This window comes from Anguilla rostrata, chromosome 18 (genome assembly GCF_018555375.3).
Source record: "Anguilla rostrata isolate EN2019 chromosome 18, ASM1855537v3, whole genome shotgun sequence".
Lineage (NCBI taxonomy): Eukaryota > Metazoa > Chordata > Actinopteri > Anguilliformes > Anguillidae > Anguilla > Anguilla rostrata.
Window position 1 is genome coordinate 21,601,431 of NC_057950.1, and position 17,175 is coordinate 21,618,605.

Consider the following 17,175-nt stretch of genomic DNA (forward strand, 5'->3'; position numbering starts at 1 on the left):
ATCACATTGTTTTTGGAAATTAGGGGCTGTACCAAACATTGCCTGATTCAACTGAGTCAAAGCATAATACAATGAAATGGTTGTAAAAATGTAAACCAGCATGGATAAATGTACTCAGGTATACACAGACAAGTACACATGTAGCACACACAAAATGTCTTTGGCTTTTTGTGTAATGGGCACCAATATGAGAATACTGTATATGGGCAGAGGGTTATGTTTGGCTAGACTACAGGCTGGATATTTATAAAATCAGTCGGCTGTGTGTACAGAATAGTGCACTTTTGTTTCTGTTAGTAAAAAGCAGAAGTGAAGATTATGATTGCACTGAGGGAAAAGGAAGTGGTATGTGCGTGTGTGTGTGAGAGTGTGAGTGAGTGTGTTTGTGTGTGCGTGCGTGTGTGAGTTTGTGTGTGCGTGTTTGTGTGTGAGTGTGTGTGTGTGTGCATATGTGTGAGATTGTGAGTGAGTGTGTCTGTGTGTGTGTGTGTGTGTGAGAGTGTGAGTGAGTGTGTCTGTGTGTGTGTGTGAGAGTGTGAGTGAGTGTGTCTGTGTGTGTGTGTGTGTGTGTGTGTGGGGGGGGCAGTTAGATTATGAGGGAGGTGTGAAACCCTTGCGTTTACCCCATGTTAACCTGTTCCTCTTGTGCCCGGTTAGGGGAGCCGATGCAGAGGTGAGATGTGATGTCATTGCGTGGGTGGCTCTAGGCTCCGGTCTCTCCGTGACCTTTCAGCACGTCTGTCACCCACCCACTGCACGCCCTCCAGCCGCCCACGGCCCCAGACCAGCTCCTGACACCCATCCGAAGCAGCCCTCGGTAATGACAGAGCAGAAACCTCTGTCGCCTGATTGGCTGCTTTTTTCATTTCTGCTTTGACACATTTAATCTCGCCTTTGAAAATTTAGCAACAAACAACACCCATAATCAGGGGACGCAGATGGCGGGGGGGGGGGGGAATACATCCCCCCCAGTTTCATAGGGACCCCTATCCGCCCCCGGGGTAGTTGTATAAGCTTAAAAGTTGAGACCTTTCTTTTGCTCACATTTTGGTCCCCCCCGCTTCAAAAATCTCTCCTGCGCTCCTGCCCATAATTGTATTTTTTGTTTGACTTTGATTATTATTATTCCATATATATATATATATACATATATGTGGAAAAAACAGTGATGAAGCCCAGTGCCCGTGACTCAGGAAACTGAGGCGTGTTGGAGACGGGTGCGTGGGCTCCAGCAGGGCGCTCGCGATACGCCCCTGGTGATTTAGCGTGCGTCTCCACGTGTGAGGCGGGGAGCAGGGGAGGCAGGCAGCGCTGGGCTGATGTAAGAGCTAATTAATGTCAGGGGGGATTTCCCAGCCCTGCTGGAACCTGAGCGCACCTGTACGGAGGAGGCCAGAGACTGCACCTGTGACGAAATACGCGGTTCCCCTCCGAGGACGGCGTGGCCACACTGTCTTCTTCTGTTGTCAGATTTTATTCACATGTGCTATAGATGATTCTGTCATTGTCCATTGGGTGACGATGGTGCACTTATGCATGGATAGCAATTTGTTTATAGTTTAGTTTTGTCAGGCCCAATGTCTAGATGAAATCTTTTGCATTTTATCCCACTGCATCGGAAGATGGATTTGATCAGCTTGGAGGTGGCTGATTAAAAAAAGAGAGATTTTAATCCTTACTTATTTCACTACACGTTTAAGTTTCATATTCGATATCTATTCAATGATTTTTCTTACAAGCTGCTTGTGAGTGGTTTCCAGAATTCTCTCATTGGCAAGACCAGACACATAAATCATAACAATAGCACAGTGTATTCATTTGATTACTGTGCATCATGGTCAGTTAAAAAAAAGAGCAATGAATAGTATTGTATGGTACACATGTATGGAGCACGATGGCACTGCCCCTTACCCGGATGATAGTGTGCAGTGCTGTTGGTATAAACTAGTTAATTTAAAAAAGAACCAGTTACACAGTAGCACACTGAATTAAAACCATGAAAAATAAACAGACTGAATGACCACTGATTGTACAAACATCTTTCCTTTCATTAAAAATGATGGAATATAAAAAATGACTTGTCTGTGTTAGTGTAAAATCTTTAGATCACCCATCTGGTGTGTGTTCAACGTGTTTGTGTTACTGTTGCCTACTTCCTCATTCAGCTTGGTCTGAGTCAAACAGTAGGTGTGGTGTTCAAGAATGGATAATGTCTCCCTCGGATATAATAGTGAACTTGACCCACAGGTGGACCCTGGAGTACCTGTGGGGGCGATGGTGACTCGATCATTTCCCAACAGCGGGCTGTGTGCAAGGGGAGGGACTTTTCCCAGAACACAGCCACATGGTAGACTGCAATATAGATACCATGTGACTGCTGTCAGCCTTCCAGGATGGAGTATTTCTGTACGAGCAGATGGACTTCATAAAAATACACATTCATAAAAACATGCACTCGTGTAACACAGACACACATACATACCCAGCAACACACGCGCACAAACACACACACACACACACGGTGTTATATTTGAATAACAAGACAGATTGCTAGTTGCAGGCTACTTCCTACCCAATGACTGTAAGGCAGATGCTATGTGATTTACGGCATTCAGCAATCACTAACAACATGGGACATTACAGGGAATGCTCAGCGCTCTAGATTAATATTGAATAATGAAATTATATGACCAAGCAAAGTATCTTACAGACTGATACAGCACATGGCATGCAGGAAGAATCTGCAGGAAGCGTAATTACAGGGCTCTGCTGAAGGATGGAAACTTGCTTTTGTGGTGTCACTAGGTGTCACGTCACTTTGCTTCCCTCTGAAGTGCTGCAGTGTCTCCAGCACTGAGTCAGTGTGGCTCTATGCTCACAAACCCACCATCTTGTGTGGGATTGTGAGGTGGTGTGGGACTGGGCTAAGTTGACTTTCAAAATGTTTGGGCTCGTTCAGCTCCCCCATAGTCCTCCCAGCCAAACCCCCCCCCCCTCACACCTCTCCTCATGGCTGCCATGTTTCTTTGCTCGAAGACAGTTTGGGCTTCTCAACCTGACCAAGTGTGTAATGTGGGCTTGTCGTAACTTACTTCTGTATGCACATCTACTTGTGTGTAGGAGTTATTCTTAAAAAGGTACAAGGCAGGACTCTGATCTTTTCTGATTGGTTTGCCATTCCAAACACCACACTGTTTATATAGATTGACTGGCAGGACATGCGCTAACATACTGGACATCCACTGACATATTGGACGTCCGCTAACATCTTGACTATGTTAAGCAGTCGTCCTCACTTGTCCTCCAATGTCGGCGACTACCCCAGAAGATTTCTGAGGTTTGGACGTGTTGAATCTTGGCAGGTACAGTAATTATCTTTACACATTCTGGCAGTCTGTGGCAGAACACCTCAGACCGACCAATCAGGAACAGCTTTCACTGGCCTTCAGCCAAATTATATTCAGCTGCCAAAAAAATACCCAATGATTTAATGACAGTTAGAAAACGTTGGAAAAAATGCATGGACCAGAAATTTCACCAAAGGACACATGCAGTGTGACTATTTTAAATATTTTTAAAAAATTTTTTTAAGAAAAGGCTTCAGAGGTGTTAAACAAGTTTAAATCTGCATCCTACTTAATTGTGTATGTTGAGTACCTCTTTTAAGCCCATTTGGTTACAGGAGACAATGAACAACAAGGCAAAGACTCTTGCTCGTGCTTTTGGTGTAGTGTAACAGTAACATCCACTCTACGTGAGTTAGAGAACTGCACGCTGTGGTTTGCATCTTGCAGACAGGAAGTCATGTGGTGAGGTCAAAAAAAAGCACAAGCCTAAGCAAGCGCCTGTCCGGAACATTTTCATCTGAATTTTAATAGGCTCTACCTGCGTTTGTACCCCACTAACTGCTAAATGTAATCACATCTTGGTCAAACTGCAGAATCTCAATAAGCAGGCTAATGATCTTACATTTTAACTGTGCTGCTTTTCATACAGACAAGATCTATTACCAGATCTGGCACTTCACATTCAAATTTTAATCACCAAAACAATACTTAAAGCATTCAAATTCAAATCTACTTGTTTGAAATATAAGATTTTGTGTAATATTTATAATGGGTGGGGTAATGAGTTGATACCCTTTTTCAACCTGATCAACCTTTTCAACCTGGGGAGATGCTGTTTCGTGGACAGAGAGAGGACAATCCTGCTGACTGAAACCTCATTTCCCTGGGCAACGCTATAGCCAATTAGGCGCTGCCTGTGTAGCTACCATCCACATTCCACATTAGGTGATTCTTGATTTGGTGTTTATTATTATTATTTTATTATTATTATTATTATGTGGCTGTCACAAGTGTGGGGTTCCTGGCATCAGTTTCAGTTAATTCACCACAAAACGTTCACTGGGCTTTCTGGGAATAGACGTAGCAGTCCTTTTTGTTTTTCTTCTTATTGAACTCCTGTCACTAATAAAGTCATCATGGCCCAATTACTCATTGGCTATGTCACAACAATGGGAGTGTGCAGGAAACCAGCCATCAGCACGACCCTGTCAGCTGATGTCTCACGCACGCATAGACAGTACAAAACAATGTCAGATGTTCACAAAGGTCAACAAAAACAAACGGAGAAAAAGTATTTTTAAAAAGCAGCCCACTTCTTTTCATGAACATGGCATCACTGATAAAGGCAAAATAAGGGTCAGCGTAGGCACCTGTTTCCCAAGGCATGCCGCCATTTTGTGCTGTGAGTGAGTGCTGTCAGACTCTGTTATGGCAGACATTGCCCTGTTGAAAATGGGAGGGAAAGTCCTTTACTGCACACTGGCACACTGGTAGCTGACTGCAGGCATGACAATAAAGTGCGTAACGTAGCAGGGCTTTTATTCACTCTGTGCGTGTTTGTATGTCTGCTCATTGATTCTGTATCTACATTTACCATGTTTACAGTGTGCATGAGTTTAACAGACTTTTAAAATTTTAAAGTTTAAAATCATATTACCACGTATGAATCACAGAATCACTTGTATTATGAATATATGTACCTTGACCTTCCATTATGAAAAATGTTTCCATTCAAATGCTCAGACTTGGTACAGTGTAACTGATGCATTAGATATCTTTGCTTGTGGCTGCATGTCTAATCATAATTTCCATTTACAGGTGTTCAAAGAAATTGGTTACTTTTGTTGTTTGTTGCTAGCAACAACATCACATTAACCACAATGCATTTATTAAGAAATGTTTAGTACATTCAAATGTTAGACAATTATATATTAAATACAATAGCTACATTGTGAAATAAAAAAGAACAGAAAAAAGCGGGATTTCAAATGCATTTCAGAAATATTTAAAGAGCGTTTCGAAAGAGTGTTTCCGACATCACCATAGAAGTTAGACATCAATAAGAGAATCGAGTGTCATTTACAAGGCAAGGGAAAGTATGTCTTTCCGCTTGTGAACAAAGCCCTTCAAATCTCTTACGCAATCCCGAAGGAAGTGTTAGTACCGTGAATTCTGGCCTCGACCGGTGATGCGTGCTGTACGTGACACTGCAGTTCACTGAGTAGCTGAAGAATGCTCTGAGAACTTTGGAGAGTACATGTGTTATATATGACATAGCCATTACCAAGGAACTCCTCATCCCTTTGAACTCCTTTATAAAGAACAGAAGTACGGTGTAACGTTGCCACTCTCGAGAGCTTTTGCATGCAAGTCCCAACTATGGCTTCATAAATTTATATACACATAAATACAAAACTGGCCTTAAACGAAAGCCTTTGCCTGACCGTTAAAAAGGTTACAAAAATGCTTTGAAGCAACAGTTGCTCCACTGCTCGTTGCAGTGAATCCTTTGACTGATTATTCTGATTTGAAAACCAAATGATTTTCAAATTTGATAGAAAATACATTCATCTAAAAGAGCAGCCTGTATAAAAAAAGTAAAAAAATAGAAAATTTGATAAAGGAATGAAGGAATTTCCAGTTGACAGAACATCATGTATCGAACATTCTTTTCATGTTAATGGCGTAGCCTACAGACAGGGCCTCCTTCCTCATTGCATCACAGCCTGGATCAACATTCCAGCTAATAGGGCCAATTGAACGACAGGTTGGCTTCAGAGCCACCCTGATTGGTGGAGAACTGGTTCTTGAAGGCCTTCAGGCCAGCCGGGGGCGACGCTGAGGACGGCAGCCTCCAGGGCGCCCTCGTTGTTGGCGGGGCGGGGCAGCAGGGGGGTGTAGGAGAGGTGGCAGTCGGAGGAGGGCATCATGCCCACGCCCTGGCCCGTTTCCATGGCGGCCTGCGGCTCCCGCTTCATGGCGAAGCCCGAGGGGGAGGAGTCGGCCAGGCACTGCAGGAAGTCCTCGTTGCCCATGTAGGGCAGCTGCGCGTTGACGCCGCAGTCTCCGTTCAGCACGTCCTGCGCAGCCGGGAGCCCGTAACCGGCCCAGGTCGACTGCAGCCCCGCCCCTGGCCCCGCCCCCTGGTCCTTCCTGTGGACGGGCAGGGAGGCCTGCTGCTGCTGCTGCTGCTGCTGCTGGAGCAGCTGGGAAGGGTGACTGTTTAAGGCCTGCGTCTCTGGCCCCAGGCACTGCAGGTCCCCCTCCGTCAGCAGGGGCAGGCTGCTCCCGTCGCCCGCGCTGGGGTACCCCGAATTGCACTGGAGCTGCTGCATGCCGTTGCCGGGGCCGTTGCCGTGGCCGTCGGCGGAGGAGGAGGGGTTGATGCGGATGGCGTCCAGGGACAGCGCGGGGTTGGGGTGGGACCAGGCCTGGCTGATGGACACCGACGCCTGAGTGGCTACCTGTGATGTCATCATGGTGCGCTGGGGAACAGACTGCTGGTAGGGGTTGGGGTACATGCCCTCCATCCTCATGTACATGCTAGGGGGCTCTGTTCAAAAACAACATTTTTTTGTTACTTCAAACACTATGCAGCAGAAATACTGTGAATTACTCAATGAAGCTCAGCTATGAGGAAATGTTCTCACAGCAAATACCACCAATGGAAGAACGTAACTACTGTATTAACAGATTGTTCTTACAATACGTGCTTCTGGGAACTCACCATGATGGAACTTTTGCAAACACAACACACAGCTACACTCATTTGCTTTTCATAACGATATAAAACTCTATTAACACACTCAAGCACTACGGGTACTCCAGTAAACTGAACACCCAAAAAATCTAATATTACACGGGCGGTGCGTGTGCCACTTCCTACCTTTTTTAATGGGCTGACCCATCATTTGAGTGCGTGGCACAGCCTTAACTCTGTTCGCCTGGTTCAGACCTGTGGGACCAATGGAACTCCATGAGACAGATTGATTTTAACACCAGCTGCAGTTACTCTTGCGCGGGGCGTTACGTGACTCGAACCCTGTCTTTCACGTCCTTGCTGCTCCTTACCCGTAAAACTGGGGAAGGATTTCATCAAGTCTTCTCTCCTTCTCTTTTTCTCCTGACAACCATAGGGATCTGCAATACATCAATTACTATTATTATTATTATTAGCACTCATTTATAATATAGTCCAGTGGTTCCCATCCCTTTCATAAGGTACCCCCAGCTGGTTCCAGATATTCGATTTGTTCCATCTCAAGCACACCTGATGCAATTAATCAAGCCCTTCATTGGCTGTATCAGGTGTGCTGGAGGTGGAACACATCAAATACCTGGAACCGGCTGGGGGTCCCCTAGGGGGGGCTTGGGAGCCGCGGACACAGGGACCCAGAGGGACGGGTGGGCCTGGCCGGGAGCGTGGCGTCACAGACAGCCTCACCTTTGTCGTCGGGCAGGTATCGGAACTCCATGGCCTCGCTGACCTCCTGGTCGGTGGGTCGGCGCAGCTGCATGCGCACGGTCACGGGCGACGCGATGGACGGGTCGAAGTACGCCGGCGTCTTGAAGACGATGGCCACCTGCCTGTGGACGTCGGCCTGGGAGAAGGAGCCCTTGGCCTCCCAGTTGTGCGTGAAGAACCGCACCTCGATGTCGTCTGCGGAACGGGGTGAAAGAACGAACGGGCGAACGAATGAATGGTCGGACGGACAGATGGACGAAAGAAGAAAAAGGCGAGTGTACACTGTCTAGACCGTGTGAGAGGATGAGGGATGGAATTCACAAACAAACAGTAAAATGAGATCATTTAAGACAATGTCTGTAAGTCTTAAGCAACAGGATGTCCCCTCCCCCTCTCGCGCCTGAACGCACCTTTCTGAACCTTGTCACAGAGCAGGAAGATCTCGTCTCCTCCCTTCACACTACCGCTGTTCTTGTTGACTCGGCAGATCCGGAGTTCGGCGGTATTTGGGGCACCTGGGGAAACAGCAAGACAGGTTTGAGGCAGATGGACAAAGGGGCGGGGCTACAGGCTCAGGCTGACATATAAGTGGGCGGAGTTACACGGCTGGCTCAGTGGGAGGCTCTGGGACAAAGAAACTTCTGTGCTTTACAATGGCACTCAGATTGAGGATCTCAAAGAACTAAACACAATATCAGAAGAGGAAGTAGCATGTGTTGGGGTCATTAAAAAAATAAAAAAAATTTAAGAGGAACCTGCCCAACTTCTTCTTTTTTCAGTGCCTGTGAGCCACATGGAGGGCTTGGTTTCAACAGCAGGGAGGGAGACAGTGCTACCACGTTACCCTTTAAAAACTCACTCATGTATACATAATGAGCAGTTTCAGCAGCTTCCATTCACTCCTGTATCTCTCTCTCTCTTTCTCTCTCTCTCACAGCTCTCTTTCTCTCTTTCCCTTCAGCCTGAAACATCTGCATGGCATCATCGAGGCTCTCACATGAGTAGGCAAGGTGTGATGTTAGTAAAGAGGGTTTTCCCACTCAGTGTTTCCACTGTCAGACTTCGTTTCTGTGCTCCTGCTCCTCTCTTCCTTTTTCACTCCTCATTTATGCTCTGTATTGACATTCATATGTTTGTCATAACATGGGACTTGGGGTGGCTTCATGCAATTCTTACTTCACAGAGTTTAGCAAGCAGTCAGCAGGTCAAACTGCTTGTGTTCGCCAGCGCCTCGCACGCACTGGAATCCGAAAAGGAGTCGGCCCTTTCCAAGAAGCTGTTGCACAAAACTGGCACAGATTCCCAAGCGCATGACACAGGCCTGAAGCAACGCTGTTTCTGTTTCTTCACACTTCCCTGTCTCACTGCTGCCCCCCCCCCCCATCACCTTCAACGTCTGACCCCATCGGAACCTACTGTAGTCTGGGGGGGGGGGGCACTCACGGTTGTCGTAGATGGGGTTGGAGACGATGGGCGGGAGCATGTGGCTGTACTGGCCGGCCTCGTCCTGTAGGAACACCTGGAAGCACAGCCGCACCACGTTCAGGTTGTACTCCTCGGTCTGCAGCAGGTGTTCCCGGGGCACTGCCAACACAACACACACACAACTTCTTTAAACTGTTCTTCACGGTCAAATTAGTTAAGAAAGGCAACACAGGCAAGTTCTCTAAATTACCACAGTCGAATTTGGTAAGAAAAATAACACAGGCAACTTCTATAAACAATGTATCACAGTCGAATTTGGTTAGAAAAACAACACAGGCAACTTCTATAAACAATGTATCACAGTTGAAGTCGGTCAGAAAAACAACACAAGGCAAAAAGAGAGGGCGCACACCCAGTAACGTCAGGAGTTTCTGACTGACAGCGGTCAGATTATTTTTCTAAAACAGAAGGCCGCACACTCTTTATGCTCCTATACAACATTTATTTATCATTTATAAATGGCAAATTGGAGTTTAAAGAGTGTGAGGCCTTTTCCTTTTATTAAAAGAAAGACAAGGCAGTCATCTTCTTTAAACAATGTATTAGTCACATTTGCCCAGGAAGAGCACCGGCGACATCTGTAACCAGCGCAACGAACGTCAGAGAAAAAGCACAGCGGCCAGCGTCGCTGAGCAACGGCAGGCGTTTGGCTTCGTCTCAGCGAGCCGCGACACAGCGCGACGCCATTGGCTGCGATTTCGGCCGACCTCGCCCCGGCGGACGAGTGGAAGCTTCCGATAACGGCGTACGCGCAGCAGGACGCCGAGCGCTTGCAGCACAAACCACATGAGAGGGGAGAACGCGATCAGGATGCGCCCGCCGCGGCCGCTGCAGCTTCTCTTCGCTTCGTCCTCTGGGCGCATCGTCTAACTCGTCTAACCCTTTAACTTGTTAAAGGGCTGCTGAACTCCTATGCCTAACTGAATCTACAATCAATCCACGAGTGATGTCACTGATCCGTGCCAGTTACCAGTCAGTTCCCATCTCTTACACTCGTCTGCTAAGGTTGCACTGTTCTCTTAATGCCATTAAACTCAACAGCATTTGGACACAGCCAGCGACTACTTCAGCACGTTGGTCAATTTGTTCACCATTCACTGAGCTCATATTTGGGGCATATGGGAGACCCAGATGACATGAATACCAGTAAATGTGACTCTACAAATACAAATGACATTGCACTTTAATTAATTAATCACTAAATATCTCAAAAAACTCAAATAACTCAAATAACTAAAAAGAGGATTTTAAAAAATTATATATATCGGTGAATTGTTTGCCACTAGAAAGTTTAGAAATGTGAGAAATAAATAAATGAATAGGCACCAGTTTTGGGGTCAACTGTTGACAGAGGGAGAGGGAAAAAGCAAGAGAAAGGGGGAGAAAAATGAGGCGTGAGAAAGAGGAACAGAAAGAGGGATGCTTTGGAAAAAGAGTGAATAAGAAAGAGGGAGTGCAGTTAAGCATGACAAAACATGTAAAACCTACTTTAAACCTTGGATTTTCTTTGCTAAGCTACTTGAGGATATTTAGAAGCACAACAATCATTATGAACAGTCTTATCTAAAGCACATAGTAAGTAGAGTAGCTAAGAGTACATAGCAAAATGGCTGAACTTTCCTTTGGTGACACTGAAAAATGCATTTTCAGCTAAAACCCCCTTTCCCACATGCACATAAAACACATGCAAACACACACACCCACACACACGTAAACGCACGCACACACACACATACACATGCACACTCACACACACACCCACGCACGCACCCACGCACACACACGCACACACACACACACACAAACACACATGCGCACACACACACGCGCGCACACACAAACGTATTTATGTACGCTCGTTTCCACCCACTCTCTCGCACTTGACGACCGGACTAGCCCGCCCACAGCAGTGCGTCTGAGTGACATCGCCGCCCTCTTGCTGATGTCACGGCCAGTGGAAGACTGAATGAGCGGAGATAAAATGACATTCTTTTTGGTGGGGGCTGATATGACGGCACAAGCTCTCGACTGCGACATAGCAAGAGACCTCAATCTCTGCCCCCGCTCTGAATGGATGCAACCACAGAGAGCGAGAGACCCAGAGAGACAGAGAGAGAGAGAGAGTGATGGGGGTAGGGGCGGAGCTGGGGAGTGTGTGAATACTCCAGGGCTGTGGGCACAGTGCTACATCCCTCCACACTTGTGACTCATGTGATGACTACCGACTTGCCACAACTTACTGTCTTTTATCTGAATGTAATATTTAGTCTTATCAGACACTACTACAGCCCCAGCAGACTTCCAAGGAGAAACTCCAACAAAAACATTTCAGTAAAAAAGAACCCTAATGACATGCGGAAATGCAAATCCTGTACTGCCCTGTTGGAGGACTGAAACTGCTTCGGCAAAGGCTTAAAATCCTAAAACAATGCAATAAATGTAATAAAATGTACCGATGATCCTAAAAGTGAGTCCAGACCGAGAAGCGAGTAAATAATGTGCTTATTCAAATAGCAAAAATGCAACTGGCATATTAACAATTTATCACACTGGATATTCACTCAAACAGTTCTGGTCATGTGCCTTTGCTGAAGACCAGCACAGCTGCACTGAAGCAGATTCAAACCTACAACTGACATATAAACCGCAGACTTGTCTTAGGCCACATTGTGCTGTAATGCGGACATAGCTAGCATTTCCTACGATACTAGACATGAAAATTAGAGCCCCGTCTCTCAGATGAATGCTCTGGTTTATGTCCGGGCAGAAAAACAGTTTGGACAGTCAGTCGCGCACCTTTATCAAAATTCACCTCACAGACAAAATCAACAGCTATCAGCTCCGTCACAGCTGGTTCCAAAACAGCGAGCGAGCCACGCTTCGCGTTCAGAAACACAACGAAATACCGCCAAGGAAGCTGAAGCCTCAGTCAACTCTGCTGCTACAGAAATATCTCCACTTCACTCAGGGTAAGGGCGCTAAGCGCAGCTCGAAGGGGAGCGCTCGCAGATCACGTCTCTATTTAGAGAAGTGGATGCTGTCGGTCTCTGGCAGCCGGAAGCAGCTGAGTTTCACAGATGAAGTGATACTGCCTGTGCAGCAGCCACCCCCCCCCTCCACCCCCCCCCCCCACCCCCCCCAACCCTGAAACAGCCTACGGTGTGGATCAAACCCAGAGGGGCCTACGAGGCAGAGGCCTACCGGCGAAATGAGGGAAACGTAACTGTCGTAACAATCGGTTGCTGCAATCCGGCAAGCCTCAATGCAACACGTGTCCATTTTGATTTATTACCCAAACTCAGTTGCACTGACTAGCTTCCGTTTTTTATATCACAGTTTAATCTCTATTTTGGACCAAGACAGAACTTCCTGGAACACTAACACCACTACCAATCATCATATTTCACCATATTTTGCCTGTGCCACATTTCAACACTTTCGGCATCGACCGAGACAACCACAAGGTTACTAATTCTACAAAACAATTATTGTGAGAGATCTATCTTTCTGCCCACAGCAATGAGAAGGTATTCAGTCCCACATAGACAGGAAACACGGTCAATTGTAAATAAGCCCAGTAAAACCATTAGTTTCCTCTTAACTCTATAGAAGGCAAATATGCCGCAGCAAATGCAAAGCATGCTGGATGATAACAGGCAAGTTAATTGGTCAATACAAATTTCACACATGGGAATGCAAATTCAGAAACACTCCCTTATTAAAAGAATTTTTATAGCAAAAAGTACTAGTCTTATAAACAAAACTGGCTGCTTCCATGCAACAGAACAGCCTTTTAAATATCTTACAACTGGATTACATTCTTGTCTGTACACGAAATGCAGGATAGGCACTGTGCGTTGTCGGATCTGGGTCTTCTTTGCCAACAAAAAAAGCCATGAAGCTACTCAGTAACAGGCATTCCACAATGAGAGCTAAATACCAGCTCTCAGACTGTAACAGGCTGCGAACAGGCCGCTAGCTGTAAACAGGCTGCTAGCGGTACACAAAGTTGGAAATGTTCGGAGATGACGGACAGCTGATCTCACCATTGAAGGGATTAATGTGGCGGGAAATCCTCTGCATTATCGCTTCCTTCACCTCCCTCCTTCTCACGCACTGGATCCCCAGGTTCTGAAAGCTAGGAGAAAGGAGCACATCAGTCAGGCATCATTACTGCTGACCCTTCATTCAGGAGGAACCACACAGGCTGGACCTGCTGGGCTCATGCTGCAGTCAGCCAGGGCTGAGAAGACCACGCTGGATACTGATCTCCTGATTAAGGGACACTTGGACACTTTGTGGCACTGGTGCATTTTATATTAATACTGCTGCTACGCTGCTTCATCCTGACTAGCATTCTTTCTCCGTTAACTTTTACTGTGAATTACTTCTTGTTTTATATTTAATGTTTATTGCTGTCTTTGTTGCTGTTTTTAATTGTCTCTTTCTCAATCCGGTTTTCACATTGTACTGTGGTTCTGGGGACACTGCATTTCATTCTTTCTCTAACACCTGTAATGAGACGAATGACAATAAACCTGAACCTGAACTGAAATCAACAGGTACAGATGGTCTGCTGCTTAGTAAAACTGGACCAGAGATTCCATAGAGAGTGCTAAGACAAGAAAGGTCTGATAGCTGGATAAAATGTGTTGCTATAACAAACAGCCTGTATTTGACTACAGAGCAACATGACAGAGACTCAGGCTGGTCATCCCTTAGATGCCGACGGATGAGCGTGGGCGGGAATGTGATGACATCACAGGCCGGTGCCATCACACTACACTCAGAGTGGCTTTGACAGTGAGTCACAGGTATAGCGGTTTTTAAAAAAAAACAGCCCCAAAAAAGAGATTCTATGACAACATATCATCCATTGCCTGGGTTTACGTAAGCGAAGACTGACAAAGACACAGACGTAATGAGATGATTAGGATACTTCACTGAAAAAACTGGTTATTAGTCAGGCACCTGGTGAATTTCAGACAATTATCTGCACATGAGCTACATCCATAGCAAATCCCGTTTGATTGGCTTAACCGGCTAAAACATCAAAATGTACTACAACTATTGACCAGCTACCATAACCAGCCAGCTATACAGCAACATTTAGCTAGTTAATAGCTAGCAACCAGAAGGACACTCGTCATTAAAAAAGACTCCAAATAAAATATTCTATATTCTGCCAGCTGGATTCTGGCTTGTTTGTGTAATTATTCAGTTTGGAATATTCAATTGCCCAACAAGTCACACCACCCAGACCAACAGAACCTTCAGAGCTTGACAATTGAAATCCTCCATTAAAAAGGAAACAGGACATTAGCAAACGCTCATGTTCATGGTGGAAGAATAATACTGATGGTGACTTACGCAATGACCCTGCGCTCAGGCCCAAACTCCGCCTCGTAGTACCCGTCCTTGCAGTCCTTACCCACCAGATCGTGGGGGTGTGGTCTGTAGGGCTCGTTCTTGGTCACCAGTGACACACGCACCTTTCCTTTGCCAGTGAAATTCAAAATCTGGAGAGCAAAAGGGGTGCGTGACAAAACAGGAAGAAGGGAGGTGTTAATTGAGGAACATAGAGTTCATAGAGTTTGAAAACAAGGCTAATTTACCTTTCTTTATCTCTTTTCGGCATCATTCTACAACCTCCCCCTCACCTTCTTCAGGTACTGTCTTTCAAATGATGCTGAGCTCATTCCTGATTACCAATGCCAGCTCAATGCCCGCTCACATAAACTCAGCTGCTGCCCCCCCACACACGCAAACACCAAATGACACTAGAGCAGGGGCCGGGGCCCCGGGGGTCCTCTGACCTGGATGCTGGGGTAGGTCCTGTTGTTGTCCGTGCTCCTCTCACCGGGGATGCTGCCAGCCGATCGCCCCTCACACTTGTATCTGAAGCGCATGCCCCTTTGCTTGGGTTCCTCAAATATCTGCACGCTGGGCTCACCCACTGGACGGGCAAAGGAGGAGGCAGAAGGGGTGGCAATTACAAGCAGGAGATACACCAAACTGAAAGCTTAACTTTGAGATGGAGATCACAAAAATAACAGAACTAATTCCCCTTGTGCTTCCAATAATTAAAACACTTAACTGTGTGTTTTTCATTTTTATTATTATTTTTTTTTTTAGCAAATTGTGGAGCAGGAAGTCTTACTTACCTAAGAGATGAGAACCTCTCTGCAGTGGAAGCATATGAGCTATAGAAAATGAACAAATGAATATACCCAGTGAGCAAAAGCTGGAATCTAGACGTCCAGAGGGGTTGAGGTCTAGGTTGAGAGACGTTTTGATATAAACAGACAAGGATAACCATAATACAGCCCAGGTTTTACCTGGATATAGCCTGGCTACGTCCTAGTCGGTTAGAAAACTTTCACTTTCAAACCAAACGCAGTCGGGGTTTCACCTTAACGCCTAAATGGTGTTCCGCCGACTTTTCACCGCAAAAATATTCATTGGGTATGAGCCAGGGATGGAAAAAGAAAGGCTGTGAGTGTTGCATAAAGCAACTGAAATCACAGAAGATTTTAATGACGATTATCATAAATAGCTTAAATCTAATGAGAACACTAAATTCAGTCCCCCAAAACTAGGTTTCGTTTCAGAAGATCTGCACCTGTCAACAGCATATACAATCTGCACTTCTATTGGAGAAACAAACCATTCATTCCAAAAAATCCACGAGCGCAAGTTCACACATTCCACACATCCGAACTCGCATGCCACAGAAATACACCTAGGCAAACACTCACGGGCGCCACCAAACACGCGCCTGCGGAAAAGTACGCACATACAACCTCACGCAACAACACACACTGAGCACGGAGTAATTCTAAAGGACTGAATTATATGGAAATCTAAAAATCTATTTAATCTGGCTAAATCAAAATACTATGACCCACATTTCATTGACAAATTGTAAGGTGGATGTTATGAGGTCCCTTCACAAGTTTCCCGTGACTGGGATTTCATTGTAATCAGTTACCCGATCTCGTGCGATGTTAATTATATGTTATGACAATAGTATGAAATAATCACGTTTTGTTATTTAAGAGGTTTCGTCGTTAATAATATTGAAATCATAAAGATTTTTCGTTTTTCATTGCCACCCACGGACAGCCTACGTAATTTTCCTTCCGCATTTACACCATCCGTTTTCGCTTATGCTATGATAGCCTAATTTACGAAAAGATACATTCATTTTTTAAAATCAACTTTTAAATTAAGTAATTATTTAATCGCAGAATACCACGGACATAGAGCGTTATTAGCAATCATTACAAAGTTGTCATTTGTTTGGTAATGCATTTTCTACGACTAATTTTAAAAAGTTATCATAAATACACGAACAATGTAATATCTAAAGATTCTGGCAAACTCGAAGATGTTAGAACACTGCTGCTCAATGAAGCCTTGATTCTATACTTCAAAACATTACATGAAACGCGACTACATAGAACTTAACTTGCTTTGCTTTAGCAAGGAGCCATTTCATTATATGCGAAAAAAAGAGAGAAAACGAACACTGGCACCTTTTGTAAATGTAGGACCAGCACAATATCTCTACCTTGAAACACATTGCAAAAGTTTTTGTTTTTGACAGTACTCACCGTCCATGTTGTGAACACCCTTATCACGGTATAGTATTTGAGTGAGACGACTGGACTGAAAAAGAAGAAGAGTGATGTATTCATTTTTAAACAGAGATGATGAAGGGGAATTTCCCACATTATCTCCGCCTGAAGGAGCTGTACAACCCTCATCTGGGCGGTATTAAGTGACGACAGTAAATTCTTAAAAAAAAAAAAAAAAAAAAAACTCACCTACAAACATACAGCAGCAACTACTTCGTCGCCCGCGAAAGTACTCTTG

The 17,175-nt window shown here is 45.3% G+C and overlaps 1 protein-coding gene across 1 annotated transcript; it reads right to left on the minus strand.

The window, feature by feature from the left end:
- Positions 1–5,836: 5,836 nt before the first annotated feature.
- rel (v-rel avian reticuloendotheliosis viral oncogene homolog) lies at positions 5,837–16,968 on the minus strand. The gene is made up of 11 exons (XM_064317338.1): positions 16,914–16,968; positions 15,462–15,500; positions 15,114–15,253; positions 14,668–14,816; positions 13,344–13,435; positions 9,256–9,396; positions 8,223–8,327; positions 7,792–8,007; positions 7,419–7,487; positions 7,234–7,302; positions 5,837–6,900 (listed from the first exon to the last, which is right to left on the minus strand). The coding sequence occupies exons 1-11, from the start codon at positions 16,918–16,920 to the stop codon at positions 6,122–6,124; spliced, it is 1,806 nt and encodes a 601-aa protein (XP_064173408.1). The 5' UTR covers positions 16,921–16,968; the 3' UTR covers positions 5,837–6,121.
- Between the last annotated feature and the right edge of the window lie 207 nt (positions 16,969–17,175).